Source organism: Camelus dromedarius, chromosome 15 (genome assembly GCF_036321535.1).
Source record: "Camelus dromedarius isolate mCamDro1 chromosome 15, mCamDro1.pat, whole genome shotgun sequence".
NCBI classification, from domain to species: domain Eukaryota; kingdom Metazoa; phylum Chordata; class Mammalia; order Artiodactyla; family Camelidae; genus Camelus; species Camelus dromedarius.
Genome location: NC_087450.1, coordinates 11,408,788 through 11,429,230, shown reverse-complemented (window position 1 = coordinate 11,429,230; position 20,443 = coordinate 11,408,788). Strand labels below are relative to the sequence as shown.

At 34.7% G+C, this 20,443-nt stretch overlaps 1 protein-coding gene across 3 annotated transcripts in view; it reads right to left on the bottom strand.

Annotated features, from left to right (window-relative positions):
* The window catches only part of EXOC6B (exocyst complex component 6B), a 568,031-nt gene that overhangs the window by 430,107 nt on the left and 117,481 nt on the right, over positions 1–20,443 (bottom strand). For all 3 annotated transcript variants that reach the window (XM_064494396.1, XM_010994663.3, XM_064494397.1), the window contains 3 exons: positions 20,098–20,188; positions 19,940–19,985; positions 8,386–8,590 (listed from right to left, as the gene is read on the bottom strand). In XM_064494396.1, coding sequence (XP_064350466.1) covers positions 8,386–8,590; positions 19,940–19,985; positions 20,098–20,188 — 342 coding nt within the window. The remainder of the gene's footprint in view (positions 1–8,385; positions 8,591–19,939; positions 19,986–20,097; positions 20,189–20,443) is intronic.

Here is a 20,443-nt window from a genome sequence, read left to right as displayed (position 1 = left end):
CTAGATGTTCTTGCCCTTCTCCCATCCTCCCTCTTAATCATATCAGAGCAGGATCTTTCTCCCGAGGCACATCTTGCTGTTTGCACAGCAAAGCTGAACCCATCAGATCCCTCCACACAATGACAGAAGGATGGTATTCTCATGCACTGTGCTGACCTTTCCGCATATAAGATTTACTGAAGAAAACTTATTTTACACCTTTGTGGCATAACACTAATTTCTGTGTGTCTTTGCCTCTCGTGATACTATCTTTATCAGTCATTAAATTCTTATACTATTCTGGGGGTCAGTTTCTTTACTGGTATTCTGTTCTACTCATCAGTTTATTCTTATGATATACCATATTATTCCAGATTAAATATTATTGCTCTCTAGTACAAGCCAAGGCTCAATAAAAGGAGTATGCTCAAAAGAATTTAATCTTAAAATAACTGAAACATATATATATGTATGTATGTACTATATTTGTGAGTGATGGTGTAAGTATTGTAATAGCTGCTGTTCCTCTAAAGCAATGGTCTATTTTAGGATGATCACACCTCAAAGCCATGTTCACAAACTATACTGAGAATCCATATGACAATTTTCTCTTAAAGTTTAATAACAGGAAAATTTCTCCTAATAAGGTAGTACGCTCTGCTTAGTCAAAGCAAATAAATATTATGTTTATTATATATACACACATATACACACACCATATAGTTTCCTTTTCACCCTGAAGAATAGAAAGCTCAAAACCAAACTGCAATAATGTCCTCAAATTATATTTAAAGAATAAACTATCTTTCTTCTTTCACTCAATATGAATAAAGGGTTATTGATCTTTTCAACTTAATGGTCATCTTTTTAATTGAAATTAGGTGCAAAATATTTTGGAAGTATATAAAAAAATAATTTTTATGGTAAGGAGAAGAAAATGTTTAAAAATGAGATCTAATTCAAGGCTGAAAATTGTCACAGAAAATTAAATTTTAAGAATAAAACTGTTTCAGTCATCAAGTCTAACTCTAATTTTAATCTTCTCCATCTCCATACTCAGAATCTATTTACATTCACCATTCATCTAGGATAGTTTTTTTTTAATTTAACATTTTTATAAGTTTGAGACTGAACTAAGTACTTGATTTCCCTAAATGTTTCCACAACTTTGAAAAGAAGACTAAAAATTCCACCTTGATAGAGCTGTGGAGACTAAATGTGATGTTTAGTAACTTGGCCACTGTCATGCAGCCAGCAAATGGCAAATCTAAGAGTTTAACCTGAACTCCAAAGTCTATTCTGGTAACTATCATGTTATTTAACAGTAAACCAAATCTCTACTACCCTCTTCAGATTCTGAAATTGTACCATCCATCATAAGCTATTCTGACTGTTGCCTACTTCAAGAATCCTATGAAACAGTTCTCACATTCTCCCACCTTACCCCCAGGCCACCCATATCATCAGAGGGTAAGAAGCAGGAGATAAGACAAATTTATTTTATAAACACCAAAATCAAGAAGAAAAGAGAATGTAAGGTAAATCCAGAAACACCAAACCAAGTGAGCACAAAAATTCTTTGACTCCAACCTCTTGAAGTGTTTCAGCACAACCAGCCAAAAAAAACATCCAACAGCAATACTGCTTTTACAGGGCAGTGATTACATGGCCAGAACTCAGCTGGTAGTACTATGCCTGATCTAAGTTAAAAGATGTTCTGCACATTAAATAAAAGAGCACATTTTGCTCTAGTCAAAACTTAACCAAAGAAAGTCAGGGATTGAAAGAACCATGGTGGCAACTAATCTCACCCAGGGATCCGTTTCTTTAAAACCAGTTGCCAAAGGAAGAATGCGTGGGAGCCTTCAATTTCTTTTATGAGGCAACCAGTTCCTCCTCTAAGCATATAACCCATATAATTTGGCAAAGCCAAGTTAGAATTTTAAAAGTAAATAAATCTTTCCCTTTGTTAAAGGGTCTGACATAGAAATCAACCTAGCCAAGAATGTTTACATTACAAATGTTATTTAGTCCCACAAAGCCCAAGGCAAACGAATCAAAATAAGAAATACAGAGCTTCCCTCCTGCACAAATCAATTCCATAACAAGTGGATTACAAAAATCAATTTCAAATGGAGAACTAGAAAACAGCAGACAATTAACAAAGAACTAGTTCAGACATTTTTTATAAAATCAGTTCAAGCTAAACTGATTGTTCCAAATTAAGATATACACCGTATTTTGGAAGCACACTGTTAAGAATATCAACACAGAAAATGGGATAGGATAAAAGGGACAGTATTTCTACTTGCTTGAAAGATGGCTCTACTTCCCACGGCAGAACCCACAGGTGGGTCCACTAAATGCTTTTGATCCAATACCATGTTAAAAAGATACCTAAATAGGAACATGGAAGATTTTTTTAATAAAATTTTCTAACTTAAATTTTCATATTGTAATCAAAAGTGGAGTGGACAATTTTAAGATTCCTCCTCAGATTCTGCCAAATGGTTGAACTTTTTTTTAACATTTTTTTATTGATTTATAATCATTTTACAATGTTGTGTCAAATTCCAGTGTAGAGCACAATTTTTCAATTATACATGAACATATATATATTCATTGTCACATTCCTTTCTCTGTGAGCTACCATAAGATCTTCTATATATTTCTCTGTGCTATACAGTATAATCTTGTTTATCTATTCTACAATTTTGAAATCCCAGTCTATCTCTTCCCACCCCCCACCCCCTTGGCAACCACAAGACTGTATTCTATGGCTATGAGTCTACTTCTGTTCTGTATTTATGCTTTGTTTTTGTTTGTTTGTTCGTTTGTTTTTAGATTCCACATATGAGCGATCTCATATGGTACTTTTCTTTCTCTTTCTGGCTTACTTCACTTAGAATGACATTCTCCAGGAGCATCCATGCTGCTGCAAATGGCGTTATGTTGTCGGGTTTTATAGCTGAGTAGTATTCCACTGTATAAATATACCACATCTTCTTTATCCAGTTACCTGTTGATGGACATTTAGGCTGTTTGGTTGAACTTTTTATTCTAGATTTCATACTTGGACACTTTCTGCAGCTTCCCAGGTATACTGGAAGTCAAGTGAAAGACTCAGAGACTTCTAGCTAGACACCATTTAAATCAGACTGACACTACCGTTGTTTCCTAGATCCAAAGGCAAAATAAAAATATGTGGTTTAGTAAAAAGTATTTCTATTCAAGACCAAAATAATAGAGTGTATTAGTTTTCTACTGCTGTGTAATATATTACTACAAACCTAGTGGTTTAAAACTACACACAATTATTATCTAAGTTTCCATGGGTCAGGAGTTCAGCACATTTTCACTGGGCTTTCCGCTCCAGGTCTCACCAGGCTGAATTCATGGAGTTAGTCAGGACTGCAGTTTCATCTGGAGCCCAGGGTTCTCTTCTAAGTTCACTCATATTGTTGGTAGAGTTCTGTTTCTTGTGGTTGTAGGACTCAGGTCCCCATTTTCTTGCTGGCTGTCAGCTGGAGATAGCTCTCAGCAACTCAAGGCTGCCTACAGATCCTGCCATGTGATCCTCTCCAAAACATGGAGGTCTGTTTCTTTAAGACCAACAGTGGAGCATCTGCTGCAGTGTTTAATCTCTCTAACTCCTACATCTGTCCTCCAGACCCTCTTTTAAAGGTGCTCACCTTATATAGCAGGCCCACACATTCAAGGGAGGGGATTTTACAGGATGCACAGATCAAGGGGACAGGAATCCTAGGGAGCATATTAGAATTCTGCCTACCACCTGTAATCAAAGCAAAGAGCTTCCTACTGATAAAGCTTTATCCAGAGACAATATAATACTTGGAATACAGAGGAATGGATAAACTATTTATCCTTCAGACCATCCTCAAATAGTATTTCGTATCTTTTGATAAAACTGGACAACAAATAGGTGGAGATTATAACCTCAGAGAAAAGTTTGGAGCCTAGTTTGTTCATTAAACACTAATTCGGGGGGAGTTTGTTTTGATTTGTATATCCCAAAGGAAAGCCAATCCACCAACTGCCTCCATCATTTCTCTGTACCAGGGACGAAGCCCACCCATGGATCAATGCAGCGACTCAGGATAAGGTGAGTGGAAGAAGAAAAAGGAAGATGTCCGCCAAGAAAAGGCACAACCATCTACATAGCTTCTTGAAGGGCCCAGACCAACTATCAATATTAAGCGATACTTTCAAATCTGTTCTCTCATTTGATTCTGAAGAAGGCTACTTAGAAGTTTATTCTTAAAGGACAGGAATACATTTTTAAAGCCAAACTATGGTTGCTGAACTAAAAATGATGATGATAAAGTTCTGAATAGCGGCACTGACAATGCTAAAAACTAGGTTAATAAATTAGAAGGCAAACGTATGGGGGAGAAATGTCAGAGATGAAATTGTGAAGGAAAAGGCAAGAGACATGGAGAGATGTATTTTTCTAGGCTATATAAAAGCAGGTTGTAGCAGAGACTAGCTAGCTATTCACCAAATCTATTTCCTCTTTCTCCTGATCACATACATAGACTGTGTTTCCAAACTCCACTTGCAGTGTGTGAGCCATGGCCAATGTTGGCAGCAGTGATATGTATTGCTTACAAGGCTGGTCAATTAAAAAACAATCTCCAGGCCTCATGCACTCTTTTCCATATTGCTATAATATTGAAAGTCACATGTTGAAGTGATGGACTCACAGGTTGAAAGAGTCCTGTATCCCTTTAACGGTCACTTGAAGAAGAGCTACCCTACCAGGAACACCCATTCTGGACTTCAAGTGAGCAAAAAATAAAATTTCTATGGTGAGATTTTAGAATGTAGCTATTACAACTGGCAGCATTGTTCAAAGAAAACAGATACTGGTGTTGGAACAATGGGGTTGCTGTAAACAAAAAAGCCTAAAATAAATGGCATTGGTTTGAGGTAGTAGGCAGCAAGAACATATATTTAGCAAGCCGAAAGCCTGGAGAGCCCTGTAATGTCATGGCAAAGCAGCTAGTAAAAGTGGAAGCTGTAATAAATGAAAGGGCACACCACATGTCTATTGGGCCTGTAGCCCGGTAAGTGAAATGCAGAGACAGAGTTATAGTGTAGATTGACACTTACTTTCTGCTTTTAGCAAGGTATTAGAGAAAAGAGATGAGCACAGAATTTGCTGATTGGCAAACTGAATTTATAGGTAACCGTACAAGTCCAGAAACTTGGGTTTCAGAGCATTAGAAAGCTGAACACATATAGATCCCAAATAGTAAAAGAAAAAAGATGGTAAAGGTTTGAGCAATTAAGTCCAAAGAAGACTTCTAGGTGAACAAAGTGACTCAATCCTGAGGCAAAAATTAGATTCAGGTATGGTTTCCTTATCCATTATTTCATATAGCCTCAAAGTAGGGCCATTAAAGTAAGAAAAAGATATGAGGCAAGGGCTATACTCCCCCAACTCCACTATCTCCCCAAACAGAGAAGAAAAAAATACAATCATTCCTGAAAATTGTATTCCAAAAAGAACATTGGGTACCTATTGGAAAGAACTAGATCAGAGTCCTGCTAAGTTTTGAGGTAATTACAATGCCCAAAACCCACAAATCGGAATTAAATAAACCTTTGACTATTCAGAGCCTTAAAACAACCATTGGGCTCTTAAACTTGCAGAAGCAGAAAGCAGGCACTAAAAGATAGATAGATAGATAGATAGATAGATAGATAGATAGATAGATAGATAGGGATGGGGCTGTAGATGTAAGTGTAGATGTACATGTATGTGTAATCTACAGAGAGAGAGAGATCTTCTAAGGAATGCATATTCCCTAGCACCCACTTCAGAAACATTCACAGAAAGAAATAGGGAAAGAAAAGCCAGGATGCAGCCAGGAACCCAGGAGAACAATGGGCAAAGGAGTTCTTCCCAGAGAGTCAACATCTCAGCAAGAAAGCTCCCCTGCTACCAAGGCAGAAGGATTTCCCAGTGACAATCCAAAAGGATTACACGATTTGCTATGAAATCACAGTTTACTATACATCTCCCATTCTTCCCTTTTCTAAATGGAAGCTTTTGTTGTAGCTATTCTGTTCTAGCTTCTTCATGGTATACTGAGGGTAAGAGAGCCACAGGTGCAGATAACTTATCATCTTAGAACCTGACTTTGAGATGGATATAGTAACTAGACGGGATATTGGGTTACATTCCTTAGGGAAGAGGCAAGTACATTCTGTGGATGAGAGGAAGAGTGAAGAGATATTTGAGGACCAAAAGGACAGACTGTGCCAGAGACTAGCTACTATTCACCAAACCTGTGTCCTTCTCTTAGGGACAGTGCGTTTATATTTCCCAGCCTGGTAATGGCCATGTAATTAAATTCTGGCCAATGAAATGTGAGTACAAGTATTGATGTGTCTTGTCTATGCCTAGCCCTTAAAAATTCTATGACGTGCAATACTCTGGTCTTTTCCTTCTGCAGCAATCTTCAAAGCCGTATTGAAAATGGCAGAGTCACATAATGGAAAGATTCCTTAAATCACCATTGCAAAGGAAATCATCACAAATCAGAAATAGCATTTTGGGCTTGATAAAAGTGAGAGATAAACCATATCCTCTTCCCCTTCTCCAACATCCATGAATTTAAACAAATATTTCTTGATGCTTACTATGCACAATGTATATGGTAGTTTCTCTCCCTCCTACTCTCTTTACTTTTTAGGTACTACAGGATGTAATTAGAAATGTGTAAGAGATCTTTATTCACGGATCCTACATATACCATAGCATAGGATAGTAACACAGGCAGTAACAGCTATACTTAAGGTGAAAAATCATATAAGAGGAAAAATGGGTTATCAGTTAATTAAAAAGTCCTGAATTCACAAAAAGGTTTCTTCAACATTTCTTTATATGACAAAAATACAGCCCACAGCTAACAGTTTACAGAGACCAAGTGCCATAGTAGACAAATTCATCTTAATCTACTCTGAATTCTACTATAGGATCTGACCTTGACAAGCTGTCTGAACTTGAGCAAGTCACTTCCCTGCTCTGGGCATTAATTTCTTCAGATAATTAATGGGAGAGATAATCTCACATTAAATGAAATAATAATATTCTTCATGGAATCCTGTTTTCACCAAAAAGGAAGTAATTTCTCAAGCAAAGGCCTAGAAAAAGCAACCTTAAAAAAGGAAGATTCCAAAGCGGCTTTGTACTATACTCTTCTACATTTTGAAAGTTTAGTAAAAAATTTATCAACCACAATAAAGACTTATCTTACAAGATGCCTTCATTCCTGTACTCAAAACATACACATAGCAAGGCAAAAGTATATTTTCAATGATTAATCCTATTTCTTCAACACTAAAAAAAAAAAGACATGATTATTTCCATCAAGTTTATCATCAACTAGTTTTAAACTTTGCACTTTGTAAAGTATAACGTTAAGAAAATTTAAAAGAAGGGGAAAAGAATATCTAAATTCCCTTAGAAGAGGGATTTCCAATAGGCAGATCTCTCCTGCAGAGTCAAATAGGTATCTGAAAGATTACCAAGGCTAGTTGAGACCAAAAGTATGACCCAAAATATGACCTACTCCCTCCTTCCTCATGGAGTGATAAGAACTACAAATGACTTATTCAAGAACACAGTGGTCTATTGAACCAAAACAAGCACTTTCCATAAGCAATTGAATCTTCTGTATATTGTAGGTTACATCACAAGGTATACTGAGAAATTAACGTGACTTAAATTTCAGAAGAGCAAGTAATCCTGCAAATTATTACTGTTCTTTATTCATAACAACAAAGTAAACCCATATTTCCTTGCAGCTTTCATAACTTAGAGGTGAAGATACTGAAAGAAAAAAAAATCTAAATATTTCCAACACATTGGGCAATTTGTAAGCTGCAAATAAATCCCTTTCTGTGATCATAATGCACAGCATTTCCCAGTAGGCCTGTTTTCATTAACGCCCACTGATTATCAGGAGTAACAATTACAGAAATATTCATTTATAAACATGATATGTTGCTTCCATAGTAAATAATCAACCAAAGGTACCTGCAACACAATTTAGCTCATTAACTAGAAAGAGAACTTTTAAAAATCTTGGGCTTCAAATCATATATCCAAAGTCAAGGAAAGTATTCTTCAAAGCCTCAAAATAAACCATCACAATCTAACAATATTTACTAAACACAGGGCAAAACGATATACTAGTAAGTAATTCATTGCTCTGTTAAGAAAATGAAAAACATTTTTAAACCATGTGTTCCCATAAAGATGAAGGACTTCCCTAAAATGACAAGAAACAGTTAAGACACTTAGCAAAGAGAAACCTGCATTTAACAAAATACTTGCAAAGTCATTGGCCAACTTATCATAAACCCAAGACCTACTTGTTTCATGGCAGTCTCTCCAATTTTGTCTGAATGTTTGCGGATACTCTCCAGAAAGTCTTTGAGATCAGACATAGAAACATCCTTGATTTCCTCTCGGAGCTTGGGGATATTGTCCACCATCACCTTGCAGAAGCGATAGTGGCTTACTTGAGGCAGGTACGTGTGCTCTAGATGTTCCAGAGTTTTCAGTGCAGGGTAATGCCTATAAAAGGAATTGTATCACCTTCAGTGCAACTCAGTCCTTTCTTTAGGGCCACAGATATATTCTTCTGGCAAAATTTCTAGCCTGAATTAGTTTTCACTGCACATCAAGACAAATCCAGTATTAAGTTTCAATAAAAACATCAATGGAAACATAAATGTCAAATTATTATAAATTAATATATGCATTAAATGATTTAATAAATTATAATAAAAAAAAGATTTTATCCCAAGAATACATAAAACTTAGAAAATCCACCAATGAAATTCATAAAGAATAAAAGGAAATACAAAATGATCATATCAATGCCATAAAAATCATCCTATAAAATAAAGTACCCAAGGCTAGATTTTCAACTATGGCACCAGGAAGAGCTTAGCAAATCTTCTGTCCAGAAAGCAAACATGAACTAGAAAAACCTGTCCCAAACAACCATTTCAGGACTATGGAAACTGGAAAGGACTCTGGAAAGAAGAATAACAAATTGAGAAGGTTTATTCATGAAAACTGCTAAACAGAGGGACTCTGTTGTGTTCTTGCCTGGGGCTACTTTCAACACCCTTTCCACCCCACCAACACCCCCACAGCCCATCACTGGTTAGGGATTGTCAGGAATATCAGCAGTTTCTCTACCATTAGGGGCTGACATGATTTGGAACAGAGGGTGAAAATCACAAATTGAGTGGTGCTGTTAGGAAAAGTAGCAAACTCAGTATTAAAAAAAAAAAGGAGAGGGGTGGGCAGGGAGAGCCTCCAGCTCTACTGGTCTAAAGTCATCTGGGTTGGGACAAAGAGCAGACTGTAGGACTAACCAAAAACAGGGAAGTCCTGGAGACCCACAGAAGGACCTGACAGTCTCTGCTTACCTCTAGCTAACTGAGAAGCTGTGCACAAACACAGAGGACATCCAAAAGGATCGAGACACTCCAGACATCCCTAACTAGGAGGCTACAGGCATGGACATAGGAGAAGGCCTGGCATAAAACAAAAGTCTTGTAAACTGCCTGAATTTTTTATGCACTCCTTAACCCACATAAAGTCCACTGACAAAAAGGGTAGACACCTTACTAGTTCAAGTTTGTTTGAGCACCCTGGACAAATCACTAAAAAAGGAAATTAAATACATTCTCAAATAAACAATGACTGAGAGAATTCCTTGCTAGCAGATCTGCCTTACAAGAAATACTAAAGAAAGCCAGAAAGGAAATGATAGCAGATAGTAACTTGAATTCACAGAGAAGGAAAAAAAAAAAAAAAAGCATAGAAAATAGCAAATATATGTTACACATAATACTGAATATAGTTTTTCTTTTTTCTTCTTTTAATTTTACTGAAAAAACAAGATTTTTTAAAGGCCATGATTATAATACTGTATTGTTGGGTTAATAAAATATATAGATATAATATGACAAGAATAGCACAAAAGAGGAGGGAAGATACGGAGCTAAGTTGAAGCAAAACTACTTCTATATATTATATCAAAACTACATCAGCAATCACCTAAAGTAGATTGTGATACATGAAGAAGCAGATTATAATCCATAGAGCAACTCCTAAGAAAATAACTTTAAAAAATCATTAAAAATGTATAATCCAATAACTTGTAATAACCTATACTCAAAAAGAATATGAAAAGTGTATATATATGTAACTGAATCACTATGCTGTACACCAGAAACTAACACACTATAAAAATCAACTATACTTTAATTTTTTAATAACACAGGAATTAAAAATAGTACACCATAAAATATTTAATACAAAAAAAAGAAAAAAAGATAAATAAGAACAAAAATGACATGAAAAGCAGAAAACAAAGAGCAAAAACCAACCATATCAATAATTATATTAAATGTAAATGGACTAATAAGCTCTCTAATCAAAAGGCAAACACTGTCAGACAGGATTTAAAAAGCATGATCCAACTACATGTTGTCTCGAAGAAACACAGTTTAGTTTCAGATACAAATAGGTTAAAGATAAAGACAGAATAAGTAACCATAAAAGTGCTGGAATGGTCACATTAACATCAGATGTAGTAGATTTTAAAGACAATAAACACTGCTGGAAACACAGAAGGACATTTCAAAATAATAAAAGGGGTAATATTTAACTGATAGGTAGCGAAAGAATAAGAAAACAAGTAAAACTAACACTGAGACAGCTGACTAGGTGAAAACAAAATACATAAAAAGAACATAATAAGAATAAAGAGGAAACAACAACCTGGTAAAGATTATTTGCAGAATATAAACTTGAGGGAGTTTTTTAAAGCAGTGAACAAAAGTCATAAAAGAACCCAAAAAAGGCCGACATACAAAAAAAAAAAAAAAAAAAAAGTTGAACTGATGTGAAGAAATTCAAATCAAACATATAATTTTGTCACTCAAACTGCCAAAGATTTATTAAAAGATAATGACTATTATTATCAGGGGTTTCAATAAATTAGAATTCAGAGTCTGCTGGAAAATAAATTTGTGTTAATAATACAAATTTTCAGTGACAAATTTTACCAAACAAGTATTCTATACAGTTGCGTCTAAAAAGTTAGATGTACAAAAATACCTATAAACCTTTTGAACTGTAGTTATTTATAACAGCAAATAAAAAACTAATCTAGAAGTCTAATAGCAAACTGGTTAAACACATTATGATATATCCATGTATACTACATGTATCCAAAGACAAATAAAATAGCAAAATGTTTATAACATTGTTGAGTCAAAATTATTTCAAAAAATAGAACTTACAAGTACAATCACAATGTTTTTCAAAATTATAATATGTACACGCGTGTAATTTATGAATATTTATGCATGTATGAACTGTATATCCCTAAATACAAGCACACACACAAACATAAGTACACAGAAAATGATGAGAAAAATATACACAAAAACATTAACCCTGATTTTTTTTCCCTTTCGATAGAAACATTATGGATGATAATTTTCTTCCTCATGATAATTTTCTTCCTTTTTTAATTTCCTAATTTCCACCTTTCCCATGATGTATTTAGTATAGGAAAAACTCAGTTCTCATCCTGTAAATAAAAGAACTTATAGCTCTATCTTAGATTTTAAGAATGAATTTCATGGTAGATACTTAAGCTCTTCTTATTCAAATGCACTTAATATCACAAACACTAAAGACTAGAGGTTTGGTTTTACTTGTTTTTTTTTATGTTTTTCCCTCCTGTGTTCCGAAAATCAAAATCTTAGTCCAAATAAATGAAGGGAAGAAAGATTTATTTCCCCTAAATTTAGAAATAAAAGTACAAATATAGTTTAATCTGAATTGGTTGCTTTTATTCAAATTTTTCTGACTCACAACCAGTACAATTCACGTGGCTTAGTGTAAACAGACAGTGTTTATACTACAATTAGGTACGAAGAGCTATGTGCAATAAAATGCAGTTCCTCTAGAGAGAAACTTTAGAATGGACAGAAAGCCAGAAATTAAGCCAAAAAGATAAACACACTTTGGGGTTTAGTTATACTTTGGAACATTGTTTATAGAATGAGAAAAATCTAACAATGTTGCCTGCGGACACAAGGCACATTCACTGATGAGACACATGGCTGCACGCTGAAAACATCTGGTCTGTAAAATAACTCTACATTTTTCAAGACTAATTAGTACAAAACCCAGTGATTTCTGGCAATAAAGAATGTCACCTTATTTCTCCATTGTCTTTTCCCTAACATACTCATTTTCTAACTAGAATAGATCAATAAGATCATTCAAATTTCTGGTGTACTTCAATATACATGACAAGTTAAAGAATGACAGCCAATTAAACACCTCTACAGCAGACACCAAAAGAAAAACCTTCTATTTCCAGGGGCCATGGAAATCTAAAACAAGATTCTGACATTACCTTTGACAACGTCTAAACATTATTAAAACTGAATCAAAAACCAAATTCCTAAGTTTCATTTGCATGTGTGTTAGCTCTTCCCCGCCTCCCCCTCGTGCAAGCTCCCCAATAGAGATAGGGTTGAGCTTAAAGAAAGTAAATGAAATAAAAGCAAAGAATAAAAAGGAAGATGGCAGGAAAATAATCCTCAAAATTGGATAACTTAGGGTCAGAATAACTTAGACATGGTTGAATGCTATCCCGAGGAAAGGAATGTAGATTCTAGGCAAATTAAATTTTGGTACTTTTTTGCCATGGTATGGAACTCTTTCACAATGATGGTTTTTAAAATTCTAATAAGTGATCTTTTTTTAAAGTGAATCACAACCACCTATGAGAAATTTTTTTTAATTCAGAGTATGATAAGAATATGAAAGAAAAGCTTTCACTACAGGAAATATTTGTGCCTTTCCTAACCAAAGAACATCATTAACAAATATTTAATCCCTTCTGTGTGCTAGAGAAACATGGTCAGACATCTTTCCTTAGGGAGCAAAAAGTCCAGTAATATAATCAGTATTTACAGCTTTAAAAAAAACTACTAGGCTTTCAGCCATGAAAGAATAACAAGGAACAGATAGGAACTCCCACTGTTAAGAAGTAGAATACTGGCTAAAATACGTAAAACAACCACTTTCAGACGGTAAACATCAAGGAACACAGAACTATAGTCTCTGAAAAAAGGGAAACAAACAAGGTGAGTTCAGTGATTATCTGGGTTATCTACCTGAACGTGATTTCTAGATCATGGACATAGAGAAAATCCCAACTGAGCCCAGCAAGTTAGCAGAGTCCTACACAAGAGTTCAGGAAAGCTGATGAACCTTAAGGTTGTGCAGCAGAATTCCAAAAAAAAAAAAAAAAAAAACCAAAACAGAGAGCAGTGCAGAAAAGAAACCGCAGAAACCTACACAACAGTTCCCTTGAGTCTTTGCTGAGTACTAGGCCAGGCGTAGAAAAAATGAAACTCCACAGGGACAGGCAAAAAGAAGGGAGGGAAAGAAGGGAAGAGAGGGAGGGAAGGAAGGGAAGGTGAAAGAGACAGACAGACACCACCAAGAAGTAAGATAAACACTTCAAGGAGCTCAGACAAGGCAGAGAAACATTCAAACTCTGAACAGCCAAAGTGAAGAGCCCCTGGGGATTCCTGAGTTATTAAAAGTAGATGAATACTATTCTGAGCAACCCCTGGAATGAAGGCGGGCCCAGTAAAGCTTAAAAATGGGGTTTAGCAGGATCAAATGGATCTACAAACAACTAAACTATTTGCCAAAACAAAGACCAACACTCTCTATGGGGAAAAAAAAGAATCCAGACACTCAGCAACACAATATAATGTCTATTGTCCAATCAAAACTTATTAGACTTGATAACCAAAAAACTGACCTATGACTAGGAAAACCAAAATCAGTCTTCAGAGAGATCCAAAAGGCCGGAAGTGACAGAACTAGCAGAGTACATGCAAACAGATGCTAGAGCTCTACACGTGTACTTAAAGAAAGAAGCAAAAATAACAAGAGAAATTAAACATAAAAAAACCAAATGGAACTTCTAAAGATGAAAAATATATTAATCTGAAATGAAAATTTCACTGGACGAGATTAAAAGATTAGACAATGAAAAAAGAGAGAACACAGCAATAAAATCTATCCCCTATAAAGCACAAAGAGAACACAAGAATAAAATCTATCCCCTATAAAGGGAAAAAGAAAAGATCCTCAAGCCACCTGTGGGATTATATGCTGTCCAATATAGATGTAACTGAAACCTCACCATGAGGATGGGAAAAGGACGAAAAAAAAGTTGGGAAAAGTAATATCTGAACATTTTTCAGATTTTACAAAAATTATAAACCAACCAAACCAAGCAGCTAAACAAATCACAAGCAGGATAAACAAACAGATGCATGCATGCACACGTATTTACACCGAAGAGCATCAAAATCAAATTGCTGAGGACAAATTATACAGACAAAAGTTTTTAAAACAGCTGGAGAAAAGATATTAAGTAGCGTGACAAAAAGGTTAAGACTGTTCATGTACTTCTCCCTCAGAAACAACATAAGCCAGAAGACAAAGAAATGACATCTTAAGAACTAATGAATGAATGAATCTATAAACCTAAAATTATATATCCATCAAAAATGTGTTTCAAAAATAAAAGTGAACAATGAGATACCATTTCACAACCACCAAGGTGGCCGTAATCAAAAGACAGACAATAATAAGTATTGGCTAGGATGTGCAGGAAAGGGAATTCTCATCCACTGCTGGTGGGAAGGTAAAATGGCACAGCTGCTTTAGAAAACAGTCTGGCAGTTTTCAAATGGTTTAACACAGTTACCAAACGATCCAGCAATTTCCTTCCTAGGTATATAACCAAGGGAAGTAACATATGTCCACACAAAAACTTGTAAACAAAAAAATCTTAGCAGCATAATTCATAAAAGCCAAAAACTGTAAACAGCCCAAATGTTTATCAACTGATGAATGGATAAATAAAATGTGGTATATCCATACAACAGAATATTTAGCAATAAAAAGAAATGAAGTACTGATATATGGTACAGCATAGATTAACCTTAAAAACATTATTTTAAATGAAGCTAATCACGAAGAACCACATATTGTAAGATTCCATTTATATGAAATGTCCAGAGTAGGCACATCTATGGAAATATAAAGTAAATCAGTGGTTCCCAGTAGCCGGCAACAAGGGCAAGGAAAAAGAGAAAATTGGGAAGTGATGGCCAAGAGGCTTCTTTTGGGGAGAATAAAAACATTCTAAAATTGATTGTGGTGATGGTCACACAACTCTGAATACACTAAAAGCCACTGAATTGTACATTTTAAATGGACAAAGTGAATAGTATGTGAACTATATCTCAATGAACCATTAGAAATATTTTTTTAAAAAAGGTATTAAAAAATAGACAATGTAAAATTTAAACAAAAATAAAGCAGCAGTGGCTGGCTGTATTAATACCGACCAACATATATTTCAGAAAAAAGAATATTACCAGGGACAAAGAAGAACCTTCCATAATAAATGGGTGATTTCATCAAGAAGATAAAACGCTAAATGTGCAAGAACGAAAAGAAAAGAAAGACGTGTGCAAACCCACAATCACAATAGGCAATTTCAACACTCCTCTGTCAGCAAATGACAAATGCAAAATCATCAGGAGGTAGAAACCTGAACAACACTCTCAACCAAGTGTACCTAAGTGACAGTTAAAGAATGCTCTCCTCAGTAACAAAATTTACACCGTGAAGTGTACATGTCATTTTCACCAAAACAGACCACCAGCTGAGCCATAAAACAAGTCTTAACAAACACAAAAGGCTGAAATCATTCATTTTACAGTTATGAACAAAATGAACTAAAATTATAAATCAATTTTGAAAAATCTGGAAAATCCCCTAATATTTGAAAATTAATCAATTCATTTCCAAATAATCAGTGAAATAAATTTTTAAAATCACAACAGAAATTAGAAAACATTTTAATAAAATTTAAAAAAAAAAAAAAACCCAGAACATCATAAAACACATTAAGATACAGTTAAAGCACTGGTTAGAGAGAAATGTACAGATTTAAATGTCAATATTAGAAAACAGAACCAAACTCAGTGCCCTAAGTTTCCACCTAACAAAGCTAAACAAGAGCAAATTAAACCCCAAGTAAACAGAAGAAAGAAAATACTAAAGATAATAAATCAGTAAAATAGAAAAATAAGGGGAAAACTCAATAAAATCTAAAAATGTTTTTCAGAAAAATGAATAAAATGGATAAACCTCTAGCCAAAATAATCAGAGAGATAGAGACAGAAACAAAGGGAGACAAAGAAGACAGAAATTATCAACATAAACAATGAAAGAGAAAGTATCACTATATTCTACACACATGTTAAAATAATAAGGGAATACTGTGAACAATTTTTGTTAATAAATTCAACAACTTGGATGACATGGACAAATTACTTCAAAGACACAAATAAGTAAAATTTATTCAAGAAACAAAAAATGCAAACAGCCTTGTATTTATTTCTTAAATTAAATTTGTAGTTAACAACTTTCTCACCAAAAACAAATAAATCCGCTGGTCCAAGTGACTTCACTGGTGGATTCTACCAAATATTTAAGAAAGATAATGCCAACAATACACAAATTTTTCCAGAAAACCAAGCCAGCATTAATCTGATACCAAAATCAGCCAAAGACATTACAAAAAAGAAAACTACAGATATGCTTTCCTCATGAACACAGATGTAAAAATCCTCAATAAAATTTTAGTGAATCAAATACCACCTCATATTTAAAAGGGTAATATACCATGACCAGGTGGGATTTATTCCATGAATGCAAGTTCGGTTTAACATTCAATAACCGATCAATATAATTCATCATATTAAATAAATTAAAAAAATTTAAAGCCATATGATTGTCTCAACTGACACAGAAAAGGCACTTGACAAAAATAGTATTCTTTCTTGATAGAAATTTGCAACAACTAGAAATAGAAGTGAATTTCTTCAACCTTATAAATGACATGTACAAAAAATTACACCTCACATTTTACTCAATGGTGAAATTCTTTCCTCCTAAGATCAAGAACTGAGCAAGAACATCCACACTCACTACTTCTATTCAATATTGTACTGAAGGATCTAACCAGTTTAATAAGACAGGAAAAACAAACCAAAAAGATAGCATCCCAATTGGAAAGAAATGTAACTATCTTTATTTGCAGACAAGATAATCATCTACATAGAAAAATCCAATGGAATATACAAAAAAGCTACTAGAATTTACTGAGTAACTTAGTAAGGTTGCAGAATACAAGATAAATATTAAAATATTAATAGCATACTAGTAAAAAATGACTGAAAATTGAAATTTAAAAATTAATACCATTTAAAGTAAGCATCAAAAATATGAAATATTTAGAGGTAAACATGACAAAAGATATATACAACCTGTTCACTGAAACCACAAATATTGTGAACAAAATTAAAGAAGACCTAAATAAATGAGAGCATCCATACTTGTGGGCTCGGAGGGGAAGACAGACCAGCATGGGGCACAAAGGACCTAATGAGGTAAGAATGTTTGTACAGGAAGGCAGCCTGGCATGGAGTATCAGATCCAAACAGGGATGAGGAGGGCATTCAGGTAGGACAGCTTATTAGAGCCCAAGTGGAATAAAGAGAATACAATACATGAGGGCAACTCCAGTGTATGGTGCTGATACAGCCCAAAGAAGTCCAGGAAATATAACCCTACCATACGCCAGAAGAAGGCTGAGCTAGAATGCTGGTGAACAGCACTTTCCGACAACCACTGGAATTAAGAGGAGAAATGTGGATTATTCACGTAATAGACTTCTATGGAGTAATTAAAATAAGTGAACTAGATCTCTAAACATAAATTTAAAAAGTTCTCCACTAGTACAGACGCCCCATGAGAACAGATATTTTTGTCTATTTTGTTTAGAGCTATATTCCCAGCACTAAAAGCTATGCCTAGCAGTATACTGGTACTCAATTCATTTTTGCTGAATGAATGAACAAAGACTGGGAACTATTCATGTAAATGTTTTTAAAAACACAAACTACAATATATGATTTACGGATATTAAAAACATGAGCTAGAAGTACATTCACCAAGTTTACGACACTGGTTTCCTTAGGGAGTAGGGAAAGGAATAGAACTGAGGAAAGGGCTATGAGTTTTATTTGTAATTTTTTTAAATGTACATCTTTACTTCCCTCTGTCCATATATATGTTTATATATATGCCATATAATACATATTTACATATCTATTATGAATCAAAACTGGAAAATTATTACTATCTGTTAATTTAGAGAAGGTAATACAGAAATTTCTTTCATTCTCTGTAATTTCCTGTAATTTTAGAACTTCAAAAAAAGGTTATCAGGGAAATAATATTACTTTCATATCTCACTGAATAGAATTTCTCCTGTTGTTCAACCTATGTTCTCTTACATGAACATGTCCTCCTGGGGAGAAGGCAGTCTGGGAAATAATCCTAAGAAATTCAAAAAATTTTGATGCTTCATGGTTTAGCTTTAAAATTCTTGAAAACTTAGAATTTTTATGCATAGTACTTTTATTCTTATTTTAGTACTATATACATTTTAATTCCATACTTTCTACCTCAAAACTAAGTAAAACTAACATTCCAGGAAGATGTGTTGTTTACCCCATAGCTTCACATACCCCCATCACATTGCAGGACATGCAAGGGCAGAGAAGGTGGGGACATTTACTCTGGTTTGGGAAGAAGAACCAAAGAGCCACTATAAAGTTTCCTCTAGAATAAAACCAGATGAAAATAACACAGGCGAGGAATCCTCTGACTTAAACCTTGACCTTGCCCCTGGTTATGGTTAATTTTATGTTGTCAATCTGGTCAGGCCATGGTACCCAGAGAACTGGTGAAATATTATTCTGTATATTTCTGTGAAGGTATTTTTCACATGAGGTTATCAGAACTTAAATCAGTAGACTTTGAGTAAAGAATATTCTCCCTAACATAGATGGGCTCCATTCAATCAGTTGGAGGCCTTGATAGAAAAAATGCCAGCCTCCCCAGAGGAAGAGGGAATTCTGCCAACAGACTGCCTTCAGACTCAGGCAACAGTATCTTCCCTGACACTAGCCTTCAAGCCTATGCTACAGATTTTGGACTTACCAGCCTCCATAATTATGTGAACCAATTCCCTAAAATAAATCGTTATCTCTCTGTGTCTCTCTGTGTCTCTGTGTCTCTGTGTCTCTCTCTCTCTCTCTCTCTCTCACACACACAAACACACACACACACACACACACACACACACACACATACCCTATTGGTTCTGTTTCAATGGAGAGAACTCAGACTGATTCACCCCTGCACCAAAATCAGTAACTATTTTTTCTATTACAATACTAAACCAAAGCACATTTTTCAAATTAACTATCACTATAACAATTATATGCTTTTCCTCCAAAAGGCTGGGTCTTCTGAGAATCAAACTATGTGTAGTGCTTTTTATTAAACACAGTACATAACAAAATACATCAGCATACCACTAGTAAATGTAAGTAAGTCTGGGGATGAGTCAATAGAAATACAAAAGCTAGAGAAGATGTTACACGTATTTAATTATTTTTTGAAAGGTTATAGTAAACACGGACTTTAAAAAAAATTTTTTGTCTTTGTTTTTTTTTTTTAATTGGGGGGTTGGGTAATTAGGTTTATTTATTTTAATGGAGGTATTGGGAATTGAACCGAGGACTTCATGCATGCTAAGCACACACTCTACCACTGAGCTATACCCTTCCCCTAAATATGGACTTCTAAAAATTCTAAATAATAGAAATTTTAGACAATAAAAAGTATTCAATAAAAAAAAAATCTTACCTTTTAGTTTTCATCTGGTCCCTCAGTTTGCTATACATCTCCAGGACTTGAAAGAGAAGTGGGGAAAGAGCACACAAAGCATTATTTAGAGAAAGTGAAAGACTAATTAAAGCTAAAGGAATTGCATCAAGAATCCTACTCTATTTCCAGTTCCTCACCTGGAAGACACAGCATTAATTTATCAACAGTGGCAGAAATATTTCTCTGTTGTAGTCGACACTGCTTCAGCTCTTCCATTGCTATTACCAGCTTGGCAAGGGGGAAAAAAAAAAAAAACTGAATTAAGCCAACAGCTGTAAATAAAAAGCTTTCAGTCACATTTTTCCACCCTATGTTCAATTCATCAGAAAATCCCAGACAGTTTCATAGTAAGACCTGCCAAGTGGACTAAGGAACTGCCTTTCTCAACCAGTAAAACATCCCTGCATGGTTTCTCTCTTTCTCCCTAAGATGCATACATACTACACTAGGAAAGGCTAGCTCAAATAAAATCTTAAAATTCAG